At 36.2% G+C, this 25,721-nt stretch overlaps 1 protein-coding gene across 5 annotated transcripts in view; it reads right to left on the reverse strand.

Moving 5' to 3' along the window:
- LOC122825094 (exostosin-1) overlaps positions 1-25,721 on the reverse strand; it is a 215,388-nt gene that overhangs the window by 22,908 nt on the left and 166,759 nt on the right. For all 5 annotated transcript variants that reach the window (XM_044106170.1, XM_044106171.1, XM_044106173.1 and 2 more), the window contains 4 exons: positions 20,492-20,585; positions 16,665-16,772; positions 5,521-5,640; positions 388-520 (listed from right to left, as the gene is read on the reverse strand). In XM_044106170.1, the coding sequence (XP_043962105.1) occupies positions 388-520; positions 5,521-5,640; positions 16,665-16,772; positions 20,492-20,585 (455 nt within the window). The remainder of the gene's footprint in view (positions 1-387; positions 521-5,520; positions 5,641-16,664; positions 16,773-20,491; positions 20,586-25,721) is intronic.

Here is a 25,721-nt window from a genome sequence, read left to right on the forward strand (position 1 = left end):
TTCAAACTATGAAAATCTTCAAATTTTAGATTTTTTTTAAACAAATTTTCAGAAATTTCCTTGTTTTTCTTTAAAATTTTATTAATTGTTTATTATAAATCAAAGCGTCTTGTTTGTGTAAATTCACTCTTTTTTACACCTAACCATGACAGATGCAGAAGCGTAGCTAGCATGCTAGCTGTGCTATTAGCAGCTAGTTACCCGTAGCCTCAACCACCTCTAGTTGTCGAACGCAAGGAAGATTTCTGTACACAACTCAAACTTTTACAAGGATTTACCTGAGAGAAAACGTAAGACCTAAAAACATTCTGACTGATTTTTATAATATTTCAACTACTGAGGATTTTTAATTTAATTTGAAGACATCTGTAGAGAATCAGTGCTTACCCAGGATGGCATAGTAGAAAGGGAACTGGGCAGGGTCAGTTGAGTACTGTGGGAAGGCAAAGAGACCGCCAGGTAGGAAGTTCCACAGCAGGTGATTTCTGGACACGTGAGACTCCACTCTGTCCTGAATGATCTGGAGGAAACAGAAAAAAAAGAAAAACTAAATCCCCTAAAATAAACGAGAGTTAATTTGGAATAGAAACTGAAACAAAACCTGCCTGCAGATTTCAGGTTAAAAAAACAACAGAAATGAGACAATTGGAGGTAAAAGGAATCACAAAAATCTTACCAAGTATTTTGATCTAGTTTTAAGTATAAATATCTTCCTACACTTAAAACAAAATAAGTAACTTTTCAACAAGATGTAGAACTTTGTTTTAAGTCAATAATTCATAAATATTGGTGGAAAGTTTTAGTTCCACTGGCACCGTTACCTAGCAACGCCAGCCAAACCCAGCCTGTCACCTAGCAACCCAGTTCTAGTTCCACTAGGATTTTTTTTTTTGATAACTTGACTTTGTGATGCAAAAAAAATTCCCCATTACAACTTAGCAAAATTTACAGATTCAGATGTAAAAAAAATAATCACCTCATTCAAGAGCAAAAACTTGAGTTTTTATTAAATTGGCATTTTTCCATTAAGCAAATTTATTTTCATAATTTCAGTTTATGCAATCATATGGACAAAAGAAATGTAGATAATGTCTTTATCTCACAGTAAACATACAGTGGCACCTAAATTTATTTAATCCCTAATTGCTAAACAGGTTTACTGACAAATTTTAAACGTCTTTAGTCAGAGGCTTCTACAAATTTGCTGTAATACTGACTGCTACAGGAGCTCTACAATAACTCTGAAGGACTTTGAGTTAATGAGTTACAACCTTTAATTTCCCTTTGGGGTCAATAAAGTATTTTTCAAATGTTTTCAATAAACGAATTATTTGAGAACCATTTAAATAGTTAAATGAAGCTAATAATGGACAGTATTTTTGAAGCTCGACTCCATCTTTCTGTGCAGAACTCTTTCTAGAAAACACACACACACACACACACGCTGTTTGAGTGCCAGGCTTGCTGCATGTGGGACACCACAGTTATCAACGCTCCATTACTCCCGTTTAGCCCGGTGCCACGCGGCTCTGGGCTCCTTAGCACATCTGGCCGGCAGCACACGACTGTCAGCGGACATCTGTCTAATTTCATCCTCTGCTAGAGCCGGGCATTTGGTGAAGTCACCAAGGTCTTTGTTTGTGCAACAGAAAATCTGCCGCCTCAGAATCGCCTTATTAATCTGTGTGCATGATAACCGCTGCTGTTTGATTAGGTTAAATATTAAAACGCTTTAAACGGCAAATCGATTGTCCCGTTTTCAGGTTTTTGCAGTTGGTGGCTCAACAAAAACTCGTTATTATGAGAAAGTTTCTCGTTATCAAGAGTTTTATCATTTTAACAAAATGTTTCGTCAATTTCAACAAAAAACTTTTTTGTAACGAGAAAGTTTTAACGAGAACGTTTGTTATTACGTCAAAATCTTCTGAGAGAGTTTTGTGGGTTTAAGAAAATTTCTCATTACTGCAGGATTTTGCTCCCGAATGTTTTTCCAGCACTGAAAGTTGAAAATTATCTGTTAAATTTCACATTGCAAATACATGAAATCACAATAACTGAAAATTAACTTTGTGTTCTTAGATAATTTTAGTAAAATTTTTGCATTTAATAATTAGAATTTTAAACAGAGAAATCTTGACAATTTTGACCACTTTTTTTTTTTTAGCAATAAGTGATAAATAAAATAAAAACGTGGTACAGTATGCAGTAGTGATCATCTCTGTCTTTCTGTTTTCATGAAGCCTGTGTGTAACAGAGAGGATTATTATTTAATGTGATGTGAGATCCAAACGGTCCCTGTGGACTCGAGCGAAGCAGCGATGGAGAAACTCAGAACAGAAAGAGACGAAGGTTTCCAGAACCTCCCAACGAGGCGAGTTCATTCTGTTCACTTCAAACGGGTCGGGCATTCAATGAGGCGTCTAGTGGCTCTTAAGCCTCAAGAGGAGACGTTTGGCTCTCTGACACACACACACACACACACACGCCGACACACACACACACACGCCGACACACACACAATACAACTTCTTAAATATCCAGAATCTCCGTCATTTCAGGAACTTCACATCTTGTGTTTAGATCTCAGGCTGATTTCCTGTCCATACACTGAAGGTAGAAGTTACCATGGCTGGTTAAGTTATTTTTTTATTCACTAGCATGAATTTTATGAATTACATCGTCTCAGCTATCACTTCTCCTTCTGTTTGTTCTACTCCGGTGCCTTGAAATCGACCAAAATAGTTATTTGAATTGAATTGACATTAAATTGATAATGAATAGAAACCTATGGGTGTCGTCACAATTATTCTGCAACTTTATGGCAGAAATGAAGTCCCACCAAGTCAATTTATTGGCCAGATTTCTATAGTTGATCAGCTCTGGTATCACAGTAAAACAGTCTCAGTCTTTCCTTATGAAAACATCAATCTAAACTGACTAATCTTATCTAGAGGTCGAACTAAAGCTGCAGTTGGTAACTTTTATTAAAAAATATGTTTTTTGTTTTTATGAGAGCTAATTTGTGAAAACATCGATCTACTCTGAAGAAATACATTGACCAAAAACAACCAATCAGAGCCAGGAGGAGGGGCTTAGCGCTGTCAATCAACACTGTGAACGCATGACTAAAGGTGAAGAAAGATCTCACGTCACAGAAAAACCTTTCATCCTGAATATGCCAGCTGTAGCATAGCTGAGAGAAAGAGGGAGGAAATGAGCAGGCCTACATAGAGGATGATTGACATCATTAAGACCCGCCTCCTGGCTCTGATTGGTTGTTCCTAGTTAGCATTCGGAGAAGATTTTTTCACAGATTATCTGACTCATCCCGTATTGTCACAACCTGGTGACAATCAATATGTACATTCTTTATATATAAAAGTTACATTCTGCAGCTTTAAGTAAACGTTTACTATTCCTTGAAATAATCAGTTCAGATCTGCTGACCTGGTAGAGGTTAGTTCAGATAGCCAAGTCTGCTAGAAATGTGTAAATATGTATTAAACATTTACAATTTTAAAACTTATTTTGAGTTATTTAATTATGAGACCTTTGAGAGCCAGATGAAAATGTTCCAAGGTTTTTACCTGAACATTGTTTTATTCTACCTGTTGGTAAAAACGTAAACAAACAGTCAAATCAAAGCTGTAGAGCTGATCCAGGTTTTGTGTAATTATGAACTCTCATAAAATTATACATTCAGTCTTTGCTTTCTCCAGGCAGCTGGAACATTTTGACAAACAGAACGGCAACATGTTCCGCAGCAGAAGATAAGCAGAAGAAAACTCTGAGGAGCATTTAGCAAAACACTTTAAAAAACCTGGATGTTCAGATAAAACAGGCAATTTTAGAGCTCAAGGTTTGACATTTAGCTGTGCAGCAGTGATGCGACATGACAACATGCACGCTCATTTAGATAACTTATTTGTTTTGGCAGCGGCAGCCATAAAAACGCATATCTTCCTTCGGTCCAGATAGAAATAAGGAATACTGTGTGAATTTTTAACCTTTATGACTGAAAAACAAATGATTTCAGCTGAGAACACTGCAAAAAGACAAAATTTCACGTAATTTTGGTTTTACAGTGTAAATATCTTAGTACACCTGAAATAAAACAAAACTAATTTACAAGCAATCTTTCAGCAATCTATATGAGTCAATAAAAAAGTTCTAGTTTTGTTGGCAGATAATTTCACTTGTAGCAAAACGTTTTTCTCATGTGAATTTAGCACTAAATCAATATTAGGGAATTATTGATTTAAAACAAGTTCTTATATCTTGCTGAAAAGATACGTGTAAATTAGTTTTGTCTTTTTTCAAGATATTTGCAATAGAAACCAGACCAAAAATACTTGGTAATATTTTGTGTTTTTGCTGTGAATCTGTACAACTTCTGTTTAATAAAGGAAGCTAAGAAAAGAAAAAAATCTGCACATTCAGCAGCAGCGGCTTTTTGCAGAAAACTTTCTGCACATCTGTAGAGAAATCGGATGGATGTGAAGTCGGGACCAACTATTGGATTGTGAGGTGATGCGCTTCACTGACTCAGATTTCTTTCAGTCCTAATTTCCAGTCACTGTTTACATCCAGATTTATGGCGTTTGGCTTCTTCTGGTGCAGAATTATTACACAAATCTCACATCGATGAAGTAAAAGTCAGATAAGATGCAACGTGACCGTTCAGATGGACGACACTTTGAATATAATCATACATGCATCCAAATTAATTCCACACATGGGAGTGGCACAGATCTGATTTTTGGGGGGTTAAAGGAATTGGGATGTAACTTTTTAGAGATACAAGTGTTCCATATCGGTGATATTGATAATTATTGATTTGTTTTTTCCTTTAAATATTTGAAATGCAGCCAAACTGGTGGAGCAATATTTCCCGTTTCATCCGCAGGTTTTATTCCACGCTGTTTTTTATTTTTAAGCAGTTATGAGGTACTGTGGAGGAACCTGAAACTGCTGCTGTGTAAGTTACTCAACAGGTTGTTGCTAGGTAACCAAAGAATGAGTGTGAGCTGATTCCACCATGCTAGCTTAGCGAGCCAATAGAGTTTGAGATCTACAATTTTCCTCAGATAAATCATCAACTGATATTGATTACGTGTCTGTTGTGATATATATAATTATTGATTTATTGATCAGGCCTACGATGAACATGTCTGAACAAATACATTATAAAACTAAATGCACAAACAAACCTACTGGATGAATTTCATTTTTATCATTGATGCTTCAAACCCAACAGATCTTGAACAAGACAAATATTCTCCAATTGTTTCTGCAGATCAGAGCAACTTCATTTTGCGAATATACAATCGTCCTTTGGATAAAAACATAACTGTCATCTGGAGAAAGAAACTCTTGGGGCTTAACTTTCCAAGGTGATGCACAGCTGGGGGCAACGTACAGCACAGAACAAGATGTTTCAGTTTAGCTGATTATAGATGAAGCGCTTCTGACAACCCAAATCCACAAACTCTCATCTAAGACCGTTTTCTGCATTCTTACCTCCAGAGTGGTTAAGACTATTTTGGCTACAGAGGAGAAGTAGGCGTCCCAGAGGAACTGAGTCTGCTGGCGGAGAGCCAGGATCCTGTCACGGCCCACGGATCGGGTAATGGAGGGAACCTGGAGCGAGAGCAGAGGAGGGCTGTTCACATGACAGTGGGATAGATTAAGTTAGATTTTAAACAACGTTGAGTGAAGGGTAAGAATCAGAGGGGGGTAAAAAGAGAGTCGACAGGTAGACAGGTGGAGGAAGCGTAGGTAATTTAGTGGAAAGCAGAAGAGATTAAAGAAAATTTCCCCCTCAGGATTGTCCCACCTCTAATTCCATCTTCTGTCCATCATTCAGTGTTCTGGATTCACATTTCGGTAAATACAGACGAGTCCATGCAAGGAGAATTTATTACAGGTTCGCTTCAGAAAGGAGATTCTCAAAACTACTTGTTCAATCTTCACATCATTGTGTCACATCAAAAAAGGATTTTACAATTTACAAAGTAGAAAATGCTTTTGGACATCCATGCAATGATTACATACAATATTTAATTATGAACTAAGGATTTTAAACTGGCTTTTGAAGATGATTCATTGTGTTTTGCTGCTTTTGAAAATTTTTAAATAATTCAAAAAACGCACCAAAGCAACTGAGGAAAAACTGCAAATGAAACGGCACTTATGATCTCATTTATTGAAATTCCTTTGAAAACCTTCGATTGATATTTGTCAGATGTTCCTGTTGAACAAATTCTTAGATTTCTTCCTCTTTTGTGTCATGCTGCGAAAAGCAGAAGAAAATTTATTTTTCAATCTCCTGGAAAATCAACAGCAACCTTCAAACTTGGCAAAGCAACAAGAAAACACATTAAAAGCACAAGAAGCTCCAAACGAAGGCTTGATCCACAAATCAAACCATCGTCCTTAACTCCTCTAGTCATCAGAAAAACAGAAAGGCCTTCTCAGGTTACACCTCACATTTTCAAGAAACAAGAAGAAAAATTTCTCTGCAGTAAATTTCAAATCAAAGACTTTATCCAAGAAGTCATTTTCTTAACACAGTTAAATCTTTTATTGTCTGGATTACTGAATCTCATTACTTTCATGTTGGATTGAGTAAAACTCAGTATGGAGTAAATGTAGCTCACAGTCTAGCATCAATATTTATAACTGATGATGCAAACCATCCTGACTTTTAACCCCTGACCTTTTGTATTTATGTACAACAAATTAGCATTTTTGTTACCACAAATTAAGTATAAATACTTCAATTTGGAGACCACGTTCATCTACATTTAGTATTAAAATTAATGAATAAGACAAAACTGGGCAAAACTCCAACCATGGCAGCCTGCTTCCACTGTGACAGGGTATGTGTAGAATATGCATCAACAGGCATTACTGGAATACATATTGTGGCACTGCTAACTAAAACATTTACTGCGCTAACCCTAAAGAACTAAATGTAAATATTAGTTGCACTATAGCACAACATCAACATAGTATTTAGAAAATTAAGTCATTTGGATAAAAAAGGAGAGGAGATGGAGCTGCTGCATAAACAGTCTTCCGCCACGTCAAAATAAGAGCATGAGTATAAACGTCAAACTACTTGAATAATTCTTGATGGTTGAAAACTGAAAGTTTACAAAACAGGGAAGTAAATTAGCTCTTTACAATTTATCTGGAAACCCTAATTTAGGGGAAGCTAAAAGCACTACAATTTTCAAAATTAGCAAAAGCACTAAAGCTCTAAATTAGCTCCACTACTGGTGCATTAGCAGCAGGAGTGCCAAATAATTTCCTAAGCAAATTAACAACCACTAACAAAACTGAAGGTCAACAATTAACAGAAACCAAAATACTGATTGTCATTTAATTAAACAAAGTGTTTTCACTAAAAAGATTACTCTGTAGAATGCTTCGAAAGTTTGGGCTCTTAACCTGCTTTTTCCTTACCTACACTCAATAATCACACTTCTATTTATAATTTAAAGACAAATAAGGGTAAATGTTTACATCAGAATGAGTATAAAGTGTGTGAGATTTCTGCTGGTGACTCTTCAGCTCTCAGCGGGGCGATATAAACACCACCAATCAAATCAGCTCCATTGTCTTCTCCTCCTTTACCTCTAACTGTGTTTATGTTTCTCAGCAGGGGGATTTTGGTTTCTATCTGAATTCCTGGGTGTCTGTTTTCCACGTCTCGTCTCCATGGGGGAGGAAACAGACGCGCTACATATTAAACAGTCCAATATTTGAGCTCTCAGAGACGTAATTGAAAGTAATGAGATTCAACTCTCTGGGCGTTGGAGGACTGGCGCTTTGATCGACCGTTTGTGACTGTGTTAGCACCTGGAACCATTTACACACCAAATGACAAAATCTAACATTTGATTTGTACATTTCACTCCTATATGTTATGTTTTTAAAATAAACTTGAAATAAAGGCTGGTTATTCTTAGTGAAAAGGTACAGGCATCTGGTTAAAAACGGCTAAAAGAAAGTTCATGGATTAGGATACGTCACATGATTTGTGCTAAAGTTATTTGTTAAACTTCTTCCATCAACTCAGAAACAATTATATGTAACCAATAACAAACGGAGAATTTAATCCTAGATGACCAAGATCATTTCAATATCTTAAAACAGCATGCTAAATGTTTTCAAAGTTATCAAAAATACTAAAGGACTCACTGAAAGCTAGTGCTTATATTGCTAGCCAGTAATATAAGCTAATAGCCAATTAATCAGCTTTTTATGTTTCCAAACTTCATGACAAAATGTTGGCTGATAGAAGTCGTACAGTTTTTCACAAAAAAAAACAAAACAAAAACAGTTTTTAATGAATGAGTCGGATTTATAAGGAAAGCAGCCATGTTGGATTCTGAGATCAAACTCCATGAAAACTCGAGTAGATTTATTCCCACCATGAACATTCAGATGTTGAAATACCAAAGAAACACAGCAATAACATGTTAAAGTTGACCAAATTTTAAAATAGCCTAGGTGTGTTTTCCAGGAACGAAATGGAGGGACTGTGTCTCTCTGCTGGCCTGGGAACGCCTCGGGATTCCCCAGGAGGAGCTGGGAAGTCTGGGCCTCCCGTCTGAAGCTGCGACCCCCGCGACCCGACCCGGAAGGAAATGGCTGGATGAGATTGTTTAAGCACTTGGGCTGTTTTTAAAAGCAGCTGAGACCCAAATGAAAGTATAACAACATATAAAATGTGAATTGTGCTGTATATCTCTGGAGAACAACTGATCAATAAAATCAAACAATATTTAAAATTTTTTTCCAATTTTTCTGTTGCTTGATTAAAAAAAAAAACCCTTTTCCAACGCATATGAAGGGAGGTTTACATAATTCATAAAAGCTGACAACCTAACATCTACCTCTAGTATAAAAACTGCATGGAAACATTTCCTTTGTTGCCACTCTGCCAGCAGTATCTACTGTCCCCCAGGAATATTTGACAAATGAAAAGTAAAACTAAACCCTCAGGAAGAATTGTAATCTTTTAAGATGCAGAGCTTCTCGGCTGATACTTATTTAAAAGTTACAAAAAAGTTCTGACATGCAGAAGAAGACTGAAGATAAGATGGAGTTTGCACCCGGAGGCAGTCTGAAGATGTGTTTTTCAGACTTTCTTCTCATAAAGCTGCTGATTGTTTGTAAAAGTGAACTCCTTTTACCAGCCACAGTCTCCTGAGAAATCTAGTACTCTAAATGACTAAGAACAGCGGTGGAGAGACGACAATTCAGGCTTGTTTTTCAGCTCTAAAACTTTCACTATAACCTCTTCTTGTATCTTAGAGTCAAATGTGAGGTCATGCAGAGGTCAATCTGCAGCAGAATGGCTGAAAAAGAAATGTCAGTCAGGAAACGATTGCTTGCAATTGTCAATAAACTGAAGCAGTTTTGGAAAGAGTGAACTTCTAAATATAGGTCAGAAAATATAATTCACTGAAAGAAAAGTATAGAGAATATGAAGACCAATGAAGATAAAAGGAAAATGGCTACGGAGAAATAAATTCCTTGCTTAAAAAACAGACATTTTGAGATTAATTTCACATATTTATAAGTAAGAACTTCAATATTTTCTGCAGAAAAGTTGTGAATTTGCTAGAAAAAAAATAAAATTTTGATGGTTGTTGCAAACGTCTAACTTTATTATTTCACTAAATTTAGTTTTTTATACATTTATAATTTTTTTGCAAATTTATGGGTCATAAATTACAAAAAATATTCAGGTCTTTAATAGTGGAAAATTAAAAACAGTAAAAGTATAAATATAGTATAAATACTTTAATGTTTAAATCTGCATTTTATGCCCTTTGATTGTTGCTTTTGTATTGATTATAGTATTTTTAGAAATCTCTAAATGTAAATAAAGTGCACAATAAAAAAATGAATCATCATTCTGACACACGAGAATAAGTAAATAAATTTTTACAAGTTCTTTCTTTTTTTCTGGTTTGTTGGTGTAAAAATGAAACTGAAAGTGTTTTTGTTTGAACAAATAAAGCACGTTGTACAGAAGCTGCTGAACTACCACAGGATGTCTGATTTATGTTGAAAATTGCCCATTATCTGCAACCTGAACAGAGAGCCTGAACTTTTATTTCTGAGAATTGGAAAACGTCAGGATTTGTTTGGAGAAGATTTCTCCTTTTATCTCTGCATCTATATTTTCATTTATTGAAAACTTGACATTTCTGCAGAACATGAATTAATGGAAGAATATGTTTTTCCTCAAACTTAATTATAAGTGTGCATCACAGTCTGTCAGAACAAGCCTAACCAACAATTAGCAAGCTCTGCAGACGGGAACGTAAAAAAAGAAAGTATTGGTGCATTAAGGAGGCTTTTATTAATGCCTCATGTCTGAAAAGACCAGATTTATAACACAGACCACGGTATTTATTTTTATATCTCGTCCCATTTTGGATTTTCTTGTAAAGTGTTGATTGAAGACAGGAAGCAGAGACCCTCTAATTAAAAGGCCGACACTTTTAGTTAGAAATTCCCAAAATACAAACAAGCACACGTCTGTTGGCCGTCCAGATGGTGTGAAAGGTCGCCCAGGTGACGCGCGGCGATACGAAGCGCAATTAGAAAATCTAAATATCGCTGCAGCTGCCATTACAGGGAACAGAAGGTGTTCCATTTGTAGAGAAATGCATTGCTGGTATAAATAGCTCCTGGTGTGAGTGCAAATGATTATACTTGATATGGCACTTGTGATAATAATGTGATTAACACAAGAGCCATCTTGAAATAAAATAATGCTTAATAAAGACCATGAACAGAGGAGGATTTGGAAAACTTTGCATTTTTTAGTTTCTACAAGAGTTAAATCCAGTAGTTACATAAAAAAACAGCTGTCAACTCATTAGTTTACACATTTTCATTGTAAAAGCAGTAAGAAAACATGTTTACTGATTTAAATTTTTATTTAAATATTGCTACATATTCTGCAGTATCAGGGAGGTTAAATTTAGTAAATTCAAAATACATGAGAATTTTTTCTTTTTCACAATTTTCAATGACTAAAGACGGATTTATGATTTTAAAACTGTGATATTGTTAGGATCTTTAGGAGATTGATTTTAGTTTCACTATTATTCTGTGATTAGATTAGTCTTTTTCTTCAGTTCTTTCTTTATTATTCTAGTTCATTATGTTCATTTCTTGTTTCTAGTTATTCTTGTGTTTCCTATGTTTAGTTTTGCTTTAATGTTGAATCCCATTATTTTCCTGTTGTTCCTGGTTTATGTCATTTTGTTGCTCTCCACTGGCTCCCGGAGCTTATTCTATTCAGACCTCTGTGATCATGTGGCTGATGGCTCTTCACACCTAGCAACGGTTGCTAAGTTGACTCAACCTTCTTGGGTGGAATCTAGTCTGTTATGACATCACAGAGTCTTATATGACATCACAGAGTTTTATCTGTATTTCAGGCAGCAATTCTTTCATTCTGCTACTTTCTTCAAGAGAGACAGCTGGTGAGAGATCAAGATCGTTTGAGGTTTAAACGAAATAGTTATTTAATTGTCCTAGAGTTTGCACATCCAAGAAGCCATGAGCAACCTGAAGAATCCAAAGACTCATGCATTCCCGGTTTTTTCCGGGGACATGATCGCACCAATGATTGAGAAGTTTTTTTGGTCCATTTCATTGGAACAGACCCTGGATTTGGCCATGGGGAAGCCTGATTGCAACACCAAGTCCAGCTTGAAGGAACTGCTTTTAAACTTAATTGATGAATGTTGCACCTTCATTCTCTGCAATATCCCTAAGCAGGGCATCAGATCCCAAGAGGTGGACACGATCTTCGGCAATGTGCTGCTAACAACATTTGCAGACACTCTTCAGATTACAGGGAAAATTCATCCCAAGAGCTTTGACTGTTTCAATGAATTATTCCTCAAATACGTCAAGGAATCCTTGAGATCTGTCTGCTCCACACATGATCCAGCAACTTCTGTGGTCCGCTACATCTCTTGGTCGGACGCAATGGATTCCATCCTTCCACACGCCCTCCGGCTGATTGAGGAACTGTTGGTATGTCGTTGTAAAGAACATCGTCAGACAGAACAAAAAGCTGAAGACCAGCAACAGAGAAAAGATATCCATGAGAACTTAGACTCTGAGCTGGGAACAGACGAGACAGATGACAGCAGTCCTGTTTCTGAGAACGAGGAATCAGATCTGAAGATGGTGGATGAATTCATTTTGGAAGAACTTTCAAAGATCACTAGTGTAAACGATTTGATTCCTAATGAGAGCGAACCAGATATACAGAAGGTGGATGAATTTATTGCAGAGGAGTGTTCAGATCTGACAAAGGCAACTCATCTTACGTCGAAGGAAAAGGAGTCACGTCTGGAAATGATGGAAGCCGAAATCTCTGAGGTGTTGCCAAAAGATAATGAAATGAAAAAGTCGATCTCTGACCAACACCATTTAGAGATCCCAGGTAATTCCTTGGATGACCTTCAACCCACTGAACACCAAGAGTCTAGAGATCAAGCTGCTCCTCTTCCCATTGAACAACACAACAACAAAGCAGCAGGAGTCAAAATGACAAAGAACCTTGAAATATACAGCAAAGACCAATGCAATAGAGATTCACCGGAACCAGAGGATGAAGAAACGACAGTTCAATCAGTGGAAAATGTGATTTCAGAAGAATCTATCCTCTCAAATGGCAGACAGTTAGTTGATGCGAAGCAGGAGTCAGAGGTCACCACAGAGGTCACCACTGTGGTGACCTCTTCTCTGCCAGTCGCAGAGAAGGAGGAGCAGCAGACATCCATTATGCTGCTTGTTAATGCAGTTCTTATCAAGGCCATAGCAAAATCAAGAATAACATGCAAGTACGATCACCTCCAAACCATCATAGAGAGGATGTCCGAGAAAATCTGTGCCAAGGTCAACATGCAAGAACTGAAGGACATTCAAAGAAATCTGAACAATTTCAGCAAGAACATACTGAGAGCAGTCTCTAAAAAAGTAGGCTGCTCAGAAAAAGATGTTCTCCTACTGTTGGGTGTAAACAGTTCAGCGGTAGAAGAGGCTTTCATTTCTATTTGCACAGAGAAAATAGTGAAACCAGCCAAAAAACCCAGCCTCATTAAACGCTTCTGGGCCTCTATATCCAAGACTCTTTCCAAGAAATTGTAAAGGAGTACAATTATATAAATTGTTAAAAATTATGCTGTTTGGTTGGATCGCACTAAGACAGGTTTTAACCTAAAACAAATAGACTGTGTCAAATGGACTGGGTTAATCTGACCTAGAAGTCAAGAAGGAACTCAAATTTGGAGAGATGTTGTGCAAGAATGTTCTGGCACCCGACCTTTCCGCTGCTCGCCTGCAAAGGAACCGGGCCGGAGCCCAATACTGGGGAAAGGACCTCTGTTTGGACAGATAAGGAACAAACAATTTGATTAACAGTTCGTCTGAAACGGACCACATGTTGAGGTTAAGACGTCTCTAATTATTCCAGGAGATCAACAACTAGTACAGCAAGAGCAGGGTGACCAGACGTCCCTGTTTTAGACGGCGTGTCCCCAGGTGAAGTCGTCCCTGATTTTAGTATTTTATAAATGAGAAAAAAAAGCTTCCTCTGGATTGTTATTCCGATAGCCAGAGACTCTATATGGCAGGGAGTAGAAAGCGTGAGTGAGCGTGTTGCGCGTAACAACAGATGTTGTTCAGTCCAGATGAGACAGGAGAAAAATATTCTGATAGAACTGAATGAATGAGGAAAACAGAAAAACTGACAAAGCTGGAGAGAAATATCAAATATAAACATATTATTATTTAAATGTGTCTCCTATGTTGTATTTTAAGTGTTTCTCTTTACTATCATCTGTGGTCTTTCTCAGTTTTTCACATAATCTTTTCTGCTCTTATTCTATCCAGACCTCTATGATCATGTGGTTCTTCAGACCCAGGAGGGTTTGCAGATCCAGAGATGAGCTCATGTTGGTGGACTTCCTGACTCATCTCAAACACACACAATGTCCTTACATATCAACTACATAGCTGTACACACACACCTCATGTATTTATGGAGAGTAATGTGTCCATTCATGCACAACATTAACAGGTGGACAAAGTTGTTGGTATTTTCTGTTAATGACTGAAAAACCCACAGTGGCACTGAAACAACCTGAAACTGACAAAAGTAATAAATTAAAATTTACTGAAAATTAACCAAGAAAAATCAGACATTGTTTTAAATTGAGGTTCAACAGAATAAGAAAGTGTCAAACCAAGATGACTACAGTTGTACAGATTATTCTGAAACTTAAGGTCCATAGAACTGGAGCCGATCTCTGGCTGTGGCTGCAGGAAGAAAATTTACAAATGCAAGAGAATTATGATATGATTGGTTACTAAAAGTGTTTCTGGATAACCAAGTCCAGAAAGTAAAGGTGAACTCCAAGGTCAAGGTGGACTTGAGGTGAAACGACCAAGGAGGAAAGCAAATCATAAAAAAGTGAGGCTGAGTTTACCAGACAGGTTCTGGGAGAAATGAGACAAAAGGTGCATCACAGACACAAACATGCTAATAAGTTTTAGCAATTTAAAAGCAGTGACTGACTTTTATCAATTTGTCAGTAAACAATTTTTTATTACTTTTGTCAGTTTCAAGTTACTTCTGTTACCATTGTGGGCTTTTTGTTCATTAACAGAGATACCAACTGTGTTATTCATGTATTTGCATGGTCACTTACAAACTATGTACACAATTTACCCCAATATTTTCTATTGCTGCTATTACTTTTATTATTAATAATAGTATTATTACCACTGTGTGGGGAGACACGTTCCTGATTTTATATTTGATTTTTAATGTTTAAACGTTAGTAAATATGTAAACTTATCTGTCCCAGTTTTTTCCATTTTAGTTTAATAAATTTGCTTCTTTATCGCCGAGTGAGAAACGTCTCAAGATTTAGTCTTAGAAATCTGGTCACCTTACCTTAAAACGAACAATAAAAACGGTCAATAGGGGGCGTGCTTTGGTGGCTAGGGGATAGCGCGACCCACATTTGGAGGCCCTGAGCCCTCGACGCGGCCGTCGCGGGTTCAATTCCCGGACCCGACAGACATTTGCCGCATGTCTTCCCCCCCCTCTCTCCCTGCCTCCTGTCAGCCTACCGTCATATGAGGGACACTAGAGCCCACAAAGGGGAAAAAATAAATAAATAAACGAGATGCTAACCAGTTTTTTCCCCATACATGCTAGGCTACGTGACGGCGCGGCATTGTCTCGATGTTTAAATATTTGATATCTTTCTAATCATACTTACTTATAAAGTATGTGAACGTTAATTTTCTTACCTTGTGAAAAAGTGTTCGCTGCAAAGCCATGATTAAACCGAGGGCTGCCAGTCTGTTACGGCTACTCTTGCATCCTAATAAGGTCCAAAAATCAAAAATGCCAGAGTCGTTCTTTAGGAGGAGGTTTTCGACTCACTCAAAATAAAAAGCACTGGCTGAGAGTTTTCTGGTTTCAAAAAGTGTTTTCTTTACTTATAAAAATACCAGAATATTCTCAGAGTTGACTTCGTACAAAATTTTTTAATTTAACTGTTAATTTGTGGTAGAAAAATGTTTCACCCCTCATTCCTTCACCAAACAACCATTTCAACCACAGCAGCTGCTTCTGCTTGTTAATCACAGCAGGAGGACGACAGACAAGGAGGAGAGTCTAAAAAATAAATAAACAAACAATAGATCTACCATTCAAATAATGCTAATAGTTTAGCAAAAAATACATTAATCTAATTCTTAATAGGTTCCAACACAGTCATGATGATTAACAGCTGCTATCCATCGTTAAGTTACACAATAAAATGACACGTTTGGTTTCTGCCCTCGTCTGGTTGTGTAGCTCACCGCTCAGCATCCTCTGACCATTTTGAAAGTGAAATCAATTAAATTATGTAAAATGATTTTGGGCTACCGGCTGCTGCTTCTTTTTGAAATTTATTGGCGGTTGGCAAGAAACGTTAGGTGAGCATTACCGCCACCAACTGGTAAGGAGTGTGGACCACATGACACAAAACTCCCTGTAGCCTATCATACAACTTATGCTGTTTTAAAAAATCTGATATAGCCTGATATCCTCTGCTTCCTGAGTTTAGCAGTAACAATGTCAAGTTTTATTTTCATATTACTAAGGTTTCTAATTAACTTGTTTTATTCCTACAATGCAAAATAACACTGTCTCATCTTCCCCACAGTTACATGTTTCCCTATCAAAAATAGTGACCTATTCAATCCTAAACTGTGAAATTACCGGCTGTTTGTTTCTAGGCAGGTTTGGAGCAGCATTGGTTGTTTTGACGTCCATCATGGCGGAGTGGGCGGAGTTCTGAAGAGCGATAGCGGTGATGTTGTTTGTGTTGTTTGCATTTCTTCACACTGACTTCGACCCATTTTGGCTGCTGATGGTGGCCATTTTGGGGAAAAACTGCCCCGTTTGTAGCAGTTACTTGAACATATTTTTTCTCTCTCCTCAACATTTAAGGATTCTCCAGTTTTAATATCTTCTTCTTGCCCACTTTTTATCTCTTTTTGTGCTGTTACAGCCAAGCATTTCCACATGGTTTCTGTTTCCAGTGTTTTACCTGCAGCAGCAGTCTCTCATCTCCGATGATGGCGGCTTTCCTCCAGTCGATGACTTCAGAGAACGGCGGCTCCCAGCCGTTACTCAGAATAACCGGGATGCAGGCCGCCTGCAAAAACCAGCAACACAAACAGGAACGTCCTAATAAGACTGGAAATCACATATTTGAGATAAATTGCTCATCATAATGAGAAACATTTCTGACACTTGAGCTGAAGGAAAACAAAAACCATCTCCACATTCAGGCTGTTTATTAAGCACATTGGTGTCGGCTGAGGAGAAGTAATGAATTCTTCTTTCAAAGGAGCGTTTTTTTATCGTTAAGAAAAGAAATACAGCGTGGAGATGATTTTATTTTAAAACTGTTGACATGATTTCACAGCAGAGGGAAGGAAACGAGTTTCAGTGACACATAAAAGTCCTAACAGCTGACTTTTATGTGGGGAGGGATCAGCTTTTAGTGTTTTTCTTTCCTTCACTGAGGGCTTTTTTATCCTCTTTGATTGCTTTCTTCTGATGAGACACTCTGAATGCATTTCAACTAAGTTTCCCTCAAACAAATGGAGTTGCCAGGAAGATTAAAGACGAAATGAATTGCATTTATTTATTTTCCAGTAAGCCCCCGATATTTGAAAGAGTCATTTTGTGGGGCTTAATTCATTAGCAGCAGGTTTCATCGCTCTCTGAGCTGCTAAGTGTTACATTTATTTTATAAAGAGATTCTTAAAAGTCTGTTGCTAATGAGGAAGAGATTTGTCTATTTATAGCCCAGTTAAACTGTGTTTAAAGGGATTTTTGATCCTTTTTTTGTAAATGTATATATTTTTTTTTAATAGTCAGTGCCTCATCTGAAAAAAATCTTGCTAATTTTCAGCTAAAATGTTAAGACAGGGAATAAATTAACAGCCACAGAGCTCACTTTTAATTATAAGTGTTAGTTTTATCAGGAATACTTTGAAGTTATCACCTATTAGTGTAACTGACATTAATGTTTGAAGTTACATTAATAATGGAAAGAAGGTTAGAGGTTCTTTTAGGTTTTATTTGGTAAATTAAAAAATGTTTTATCCTTCCTTCACAGTCTGGGATGCAAGTCAGATGTAGATGATGTAAGAAGGAAATAAAAGAATAATAATAATAGAAAAATTAGTCTGAGACGCAGCAGAAAGGGTCAAGCCAAAAAAAGATTAAAAATGAAAAAGCCTAAGCCTGATATTTTTGTTGAAAGTTCAAGTTTCAGTGGATTCTTAATCAAGTGAGATTGAGAGATTAAAGGAGATTCCTCAAATGCCGAGTTCGTGATCGATGATCCGCCTCAGAAACGGTTTCATTACTTTGACTTTGGTAGTTTCTTTGACTCATCGTTTCACGTTTATTCTGACAACTCTCTATTCAGCTCGTGGTTTTTGGAACGAAACCCTTAAATATCTTAAATTGTTTCTCATAAACCTTTAAAGGGGATGTATTACGCAAAGTTCACATTTGGCATGTTTTTGTATTTCCATTTGGGTTTCAACTGTTTCTCAAAACAACCCAAACATTAAAAAAATAAAATAAAATAAAATAAAATAAAATAAAATCACTCAGTCGGTTTTTGGTATGTTAATTTTTTTAGTGGTTTCAAAAACCAACAGAATGTAACGTCACAAATCAGCAGAAACTGCCCCTCACCTAGCCACGCATATACTGTTACCTAGCAACCCCAGTGGAATTCTGCCCCTCACCTAGTGACCCCAGCCACGCATAGACTGTTACCTAGCAACCCCAGTGGAATTCTGCCCGTCACCTAGCAACACAGGTGGGCAGAGCACCCAAAACTACAACTCTATGTTGAAGAGTAGCACTACTTCAACATATTTTTACTCAAATAAAAGTAAAAAGTAGCCATCCAGGAAATTACTCAAGTGACAGTAAAAACGTATTTGGTAAAAAGTAATATTTAAAACTTACATTGTCAGATGGACCAAAACATAAAGTTATGTGAAGATTTTAAGAACAAAAATGACAATAATTCATGACAGTAACAAAAAATAACAAAATCAGCTAAAAAAATTTTTTTCCCAAATCAGTTTCTTTCAATAAAAATAGTTTCAATAAGAGACAAACTCCAGAAATTTTACTTCATAATAAGATTACTCAAGTAAAAGTCAAAAGTACAGTGCAATAAAAATACTCCTAAAAGTAAATCAAAAAAGTTAATCAGGTAAATGTAACTGAGTAAATGTAACTAGTTACAACCCAACTATGTCTAGCAACCCAAGCGGAGCTCCAGCACGTTTGTACCACCCAGAAACCACTTGCTGCATCTTCTTGGTTGTCCAGGATCCTCTACTAATTTCAAAGATGTACGATTGTGTAACATTTTGACGTTTGAGTGTAAATGTTGAGTTGGGGGTCGTAGTCAGCAGCAGCTTATTTGGATTTAAAGGGACAAGAGGCCCCAAAATATCTCAATTTGAATGGACCAAATGAAAGTTTGATGATCTAAGAATTATTAACTTGTTCAAGGAAGATTAATAGGTCAACTTTAAACTTTTAGATGTTGCCAGAAAAAGTATTTGTGTATATTTGGTTCACTATTCAAGATTGAACAGATGTTCGTGAAGCTTAATTCTCATTTTTGTATGCATAAGTTTCATTTAAAATTTTTAAATTAATAAAACTAAGTAATAACGCAAAGGTTGAGAGGAAAACATCAAACACATTTACAGATCTTTAAACCTCATTGTTACATGTTTCTCAGGAGCAGTTTGGGTATTTTCCAATTTCACAAATGAAAAGTGTTAAAAGAGTGTATGAAGTCAAAATTAAATGTAAAAAATGTCTAACAGATGAAAAATCCAACAGAAAAACATGAGAGCTGACTTCATCCAGGAGGCATGGATTGATAAATATTGTGAAAACAGTGAAATGGACAGAAACAACTTGCTAATGGAAGATGAACACATCTGTGGTGAGAGGAAGTCTTCTCTGTGGCGTATCTACAGAAACAGGCCATTTCTATTTCAGGGAGATGACAGATTGTCAATACTGATATAATTCAGCGTCGGTCTTGTCGGAGGGCGACAGGGAGCCGCCTGATTGGTGGAGGAGCTCAGCTGGAGCGCCGCAGACTTACTGCTACTAATTATGACACAATATGAATGGAACAAGGAAAATAACGGCTCCAAAAGTGGGATATTTTTGATGAAAGTTTTGAGGCAATGTATTTATTTTTTTACTAAACTGCTTCAGAAACCTGCAGTTTGCTGGATTCCAATAAAAATGTTTTAATTACCTTCCTGCACCAGCAGGTGGCGACACTCATTACTAAAAACGATTCCTTGCCGTTCAGTAATCGCAAATTCAATTTTGTGGAACATGATTCCAAATTATTCTTGAAAATCTATTTTTGGATTTTTTTATATCCAAAAAATCAACAATACTAAAATTTTTTAGTATTGTTGTTTAGTATTGTAATTTTTTTTATGCAAAAAATTAATATTTTTGTACAGATCTGGCTTAATTACTGCTCTAAACATGTTGTTCTTTTAACTGATGACCTTTTTTGAGTCTCTAAAGTTCAGTTAAGAACTAATCAATTATTTGATGATCATTTCAATAATCGATTAATCACAATTAATTGCAATTCATCATGATTAATCACAATTGAGCCGATTAATCGTTTCAACCTTGCTAAATGTATTGTTGCTTATTGTTGGTTTTACAGTTTCCTTGATTATTTGCGTTTTATAAACATTTTGTGCTTTTATTCAATGCTTTCATGTTTTTCCTTCTTGGTTATCATCTGTTAGTGAGGCAGGGAGATTAATCTGAGCAGGAGCCAACCTGTAGGGCCTCCAGGAAGCGAAACGACCCCAGACGGCGGCCCCGCGGCACCAAGCAGAAGCTGGAGTTGTGAAGCAGCTCCTGGTAGTCGAACCTGCAGAACCAAACAGAAAAGATCGGATCAGAAACAGAACCAAACAGAAAAGATCGGATCAGAAACAGAACCACAATCAGCTGGGATGCAAGTGAAAAATGAATCCTAAAGGAGACGTGTTTGGTTATGTTTAGTCACTCAGGAAAAGACGAGAAACAGAAAAACCAAACGAAAGTAAGACTAAGAACCTGAGCAGGATAAAAACTCGTTATCCAAGAAGCATTTTGTGCAAAATATATAATAAACATGTTTTTTTGTAGCCAATGGGCGGCAAAAATTGAGTAAAAAAACACCCTAAGATGAAGCAAATAAAGAAGCTACATTTTATTTATTTTCAAAATATCTACAAATAAAGTTGTAAAGTTTTGTCAAAAAACTCATAAATTGAGATTAATCTCAGAAATTTTCCAGAATAAAATGTCAAATATTTTTGACGTTTGGAAATTTCTGAGTTTCAAAAGTTGAAACTTGTCAACATCATTCAGAAATTTCCACATTTTTTGAAGAAAATTTCTGAGAATACCCTCAAAATTTCGGAATCTTTTGGTGGAAATTTATTACTTTTTTTTACCTACAATGGCCCAAATACTCCGTTATTGATTTTTTATGTTTGCAGTTTTAAAAGAAAAGCATCCAGTTTTCAGTTTCTTTTGGTCTCGATTAAGCAGATTTATTTTCAGCAATAAGGACAGGATTTGGGTCACTTCTTTCCAAATGTTTTCTATATTTAGTCAAGTTTAATAAATTAAATAAAAGCAGATTTGGTGAATCATCTCATCGTGGTTCTACCTTTTGTTAAGAAAGACAAACACTTTGTGGTGTGATTTACGTTTTAAACTGTAAGACAATTAAAATGTAGAAGTTTCTGCATCAACTGGACAAACACATCAGGTCCAGGGTCAAAAATGTTTTATTTTTGGAAAAATTTAGATTTCCAAAAGTTCAAACTTTTGAAAATGAAATTTCCAAGTTTTCTCTAGAAAATTTCTAAGATTAATCTCAAAATGTTTGAGTTTTTCTAGCAAATTTTCAACTTTCGAAAATCAAAACAATTCCATTAGTGGAAGATTTCCTCCATGTTTGTTTCTAGAAAATTTCTAACAATCTAAAAATTTCAAAATTTTCTTTCAGCACATTTTTGACTTTTCAAACTCAGAAATTTCCTTGTTTCTTCTAGAAAATCTCTGTTATTCTAACATTTCACAGCAGCGACCTCAAACTGTTTATGTTTTGGGGCTAAAAGCCGCTGAAACTTTTAACTACAGGTCACTTCTGCAGCCTGTCAGAAATCTGGGACATTAAATCTCTCAAAATGTGTGTGTGTGTGTGTGTGTGTGATCTCAGGGCCGGCCTGAGGAGATCTCTGATAGCAGCCTAATCTGTCTGCGGATCAGACCTTCCCACACACACACACACACTTCCATCAGTGTGTGTTCCTGCCCGGAAAGCTTTCCTCCAAAACGTGTGTGTGTGTGTGTGTGTGTGTGTGATAAATCCTCATGATGCCACATCACCGACCGCGATGAAAACCTGCTGGGTGTTTTGTGGAAAAAGGAGCAGAAAATGTAACATGTAACTAGATCCACAGACAGAAACATCTGTTCAGAGCTAAAGATGATAAAATTTGTCTTGGAAACCAGAATTTCTGAGATCTGATTGGGAAAATAGTAGAAAGAAGTTTTGGACTAATGGGAACAAGAAGGTCAGTATCAGATGTGCTAATGAATATAAAATTAAAAGCATCATATGGACATTAAAACAGAGAAACAACATTACTTTGTAGAGTAAAAGTCCTGCTGCTTCTTCAGATTTGAACATTTCACCTCAACTGACACTTTTTAAAGTTTTTTTAGGAAACTGGAAGCAGAAAATAAACACTAGATGGGAATGTAAGAACAGATAACATTTTAATCTGATGTTCATCTCTGTCACTGACTGGGTTTGGAGAGGCTCAGTTTTCTGAGTGATTCGTCCTTCATCGCCGACTCGCCGTTTGTTGCGCCTCCGTTTCTCTCCGACTCCCAACAAATCAGAAAACTTTGCTCTGAAATTCATGTTTTCAAGAAATCTCATTTTAAGACATGTTTTATTTTCACAGAATATATCTAAACGTGATTTATTTATTATGAAGCTATCTTTTGACATACACTGTAAAAAAACATCTCAAATTAACGGTTAAATACCGGCAGCTGAAATTCTGACAACCACAACTACCGGTGTTTAACCGTAAATTTGAGAAGTTTTGTTTTTTCTTACAGTGTATTTACCTTAAACTAGAAAATTGATTTCTAAATAATTTTTTGAAGGAGTAATTTAGCCACTTTGTCGATTACTTAACTTTAAAAGTATCACGCAGTACTAGAGCCACGGTAAGAGAATAAAAATAATATTATGAGAATAAAGCCACAATATTTTGAGAAATAAATTGTAATATTATGACTCATGAATTTATAGTTTTCAGTCTCAGTATTTTCAAAAAATCTAATTTTCTAAAAGATGATAAAAAGAGTGGAGACTTTTAATTTGTAAACAGGGTAAAATTACACAAATTATTTGTCTTTTTACAACAAAACTTTTACCATAATTTCTTCTAATTTATTAAACTTTCCTAAATATAGAGCCTGTTTTGAAGGAAATCCTGTTTTTATTAGAATAAATTTGTTCAAACATTTCTTTAAATAAATGTCTTTTTAGCAATGCAGCAAAAATTTTAAAAAGTTTTGGAGCTAAAATAATAACATTATTTTACATATATAAAACAAATAAATAAATAAAACTGAATTACTGGTTGATTTGTTTTATTTTCTTTGCCTACAAGTAAGTTTGGACACCCTGTATTATGCAAATCTGAAACAATTAAAACTATATTTTGTGAATCTCTGTAATTGTGATTATTTGCTCTGTTTTTGGTTTCAGTTTCTTCACTTTAGATCTTTTTTTTCCATCCAGATGAGAACTTGAATCGATTCCCTTAAACTACGATGAGAAGCACCTGATTGCTGCTTTTTATGTGTGAATCTCTCCAAATTACCCAAACTCATCAGGCAGGTGAAGAAATGCAGCTGAAAAAGATTTTCTTTCTTGGTGTAAACAGGAAAGTTACAGAGAGAAACGAAGACTTGGCCCGAATGCTTAGAGCCGGAATTAAAAATCAATGCGTCCCGCAGCGAATCACTCAGAACATTTTAACTGAAAAATAAAGTGTTGCTCAGAGAAAAGTAAAATGGTTTTCTCAGTAAAGACACTAAATAGTTTCAGGAGTGACGGATCAATACAGAGCAGAACCCGAGATGCGGTTTACAGCGTGAAAAATGTTTGCTTTTATATCAGAAGACGAGCCTGAATCCACACGGCGAAATATTTCACACGGAAAGTGATTCAGCTGGAGACTGGAGCTCACAGCCAGACAACAATGTATCGTTAATAATTGGCAGCTGTGAATCCATCTGTTGTTTACGGATGTTTCCGCCACAAACACCTCGAGCCACCGCCGCCGCCGCCGCCGCCGCTACCGCCGCCGCGGCGTGAGAAACGGAGACATCGGCGTGTCGGAGTCGGGTTCATCCAATACGGCACCAATTATCAGGAACTGATCCTGTGCCGCCATCACATCCAAACTAATTTCACATGTCACTTAAAACTTTGAGATGTTGGAGCTCAAAGACGCAATTTTTTTAAAGAAATGACTGTTTTCACATGGACGCCACATAATCCTGTGGCAACAATTCACACAAGTTCATCTGTTTAGTTTCTAGAGCAAATATGTTGAAATAAGACAAAAATAACTAACAAGTAACTTTCTATCATGATAGCGGAGTTCATTTTAAGTAAAAAAAAGTTAATATTGATGAAAAAGTAAAGGGATTTAACTTATAACAAGGGGAAAATGTCAATGAAAGTGAAATACTTTTACTTTTTCATCAATATTCAGGAATTATTTAGATAAAAAAAGCTCCTATCATGTTACAAAGTTACTTGTAAGTTAATTTTGTCTCATTCCAAGTGAACTAAGATATCGGCATTAGAAACTAAACTAAACTGACTTGGTAAGATTTTGTGTTTTTGCTAATATGTCCTTTATTCAGTGAAGTTACTCTTAAATCCAGAAGTTTTACTCAAGTAAAAGGAGAAATTGTTCATGACAAAATTACTATAACAATAGTAAAAAGTACAGAGTAGTAAAAAGTACATTACTCATGCTAATGTAACTGAGTAAATGTAACTATCCAACTGTGACTGCATTAAAGTGACTTTATTGTCAAACACTGATATTTATTAAAACAGATTATTTCAGACAGTGGGTGATGGGCGGCTGCAGGGTTATAAATATTAAATCAACCAGAAATGCAACCGAATAATAACAATTATTACTGAGCAATGAAGAGAGCTGAAGTCTGAGTTTGTTACAAGCTGGTTAAAAGCCATCAAAAGGAGATTTATCAGATAATCAAGCAGCTTCTGTTTGTGAATTTACCTGAGAAATGAAGATGCTGCAGAGGATGTTTGTACATTTAAACTGTAAACACAGTTTACACTTAAAGCCTGTTCTGTAATGTTCTGTTCTGTAATGTTCTGTTCTGTAATGTTCTGTTCTGTTCTGTAATGTTCTGTTCTGTAATGTTCTGTTCTGTAATGTTCTGTTCTGTTCTGTTCTGTTCTGTAATGTTCTGTTCTGTTCTGTAATGTTCTGTTCTGTTCTGTTCTGTTCTGTAATGTTCTGTTCTGTTCTGTAATGTTCTGTTCTGTTCTGTTCTGTAATGTTCTGTTCTGTAATGTTCTGTTCTGTTCTGTAATGTTCTTTTCTGTTCTGTAATGTTCTGTTCTGTTCTGTTCTGTAATGTTCTGTTCTGTAATGTTCTGTTCTGTTCTGTAATGTTCTTTTCTGTTCTGTTCTGTAATGTTCTGTTCTGTTCTGTAATGTTCTGTTCTGTTCTGTAATGTTCTGTTCTGTTCTGTTCTGTAATGTTCTGTTCTGTAATGTTCTGTTCTGTTCTGTAATGTTCTGTTCTGTAATGTTCTGTTCTGTTCTGTAATGTTCTGTTCTGTTCTGTAATGTTCTGTTCTGTAATGTTCTGTTCTGTTCTGTAATGTTCTGTTCTGTAATGTTCTGTTCTGTAATGTTCTGTTCTGTAATGT

The sequence above is a fragment of the Gambusia affinis genome, linkage group LG22, assembly GCF_019740435.1.
Source record: "Gambusia affinis linkage group LG22, SWU_Gaff_1.0, whole genome shotgun sequence".
Classification (NCBI taxonomy): Eukaryota; Metazoa; Chordata; class Actinopteri; order Cyprinodontiformes; family Poeciliidae; genus Gambusia; species Gambusia affinis.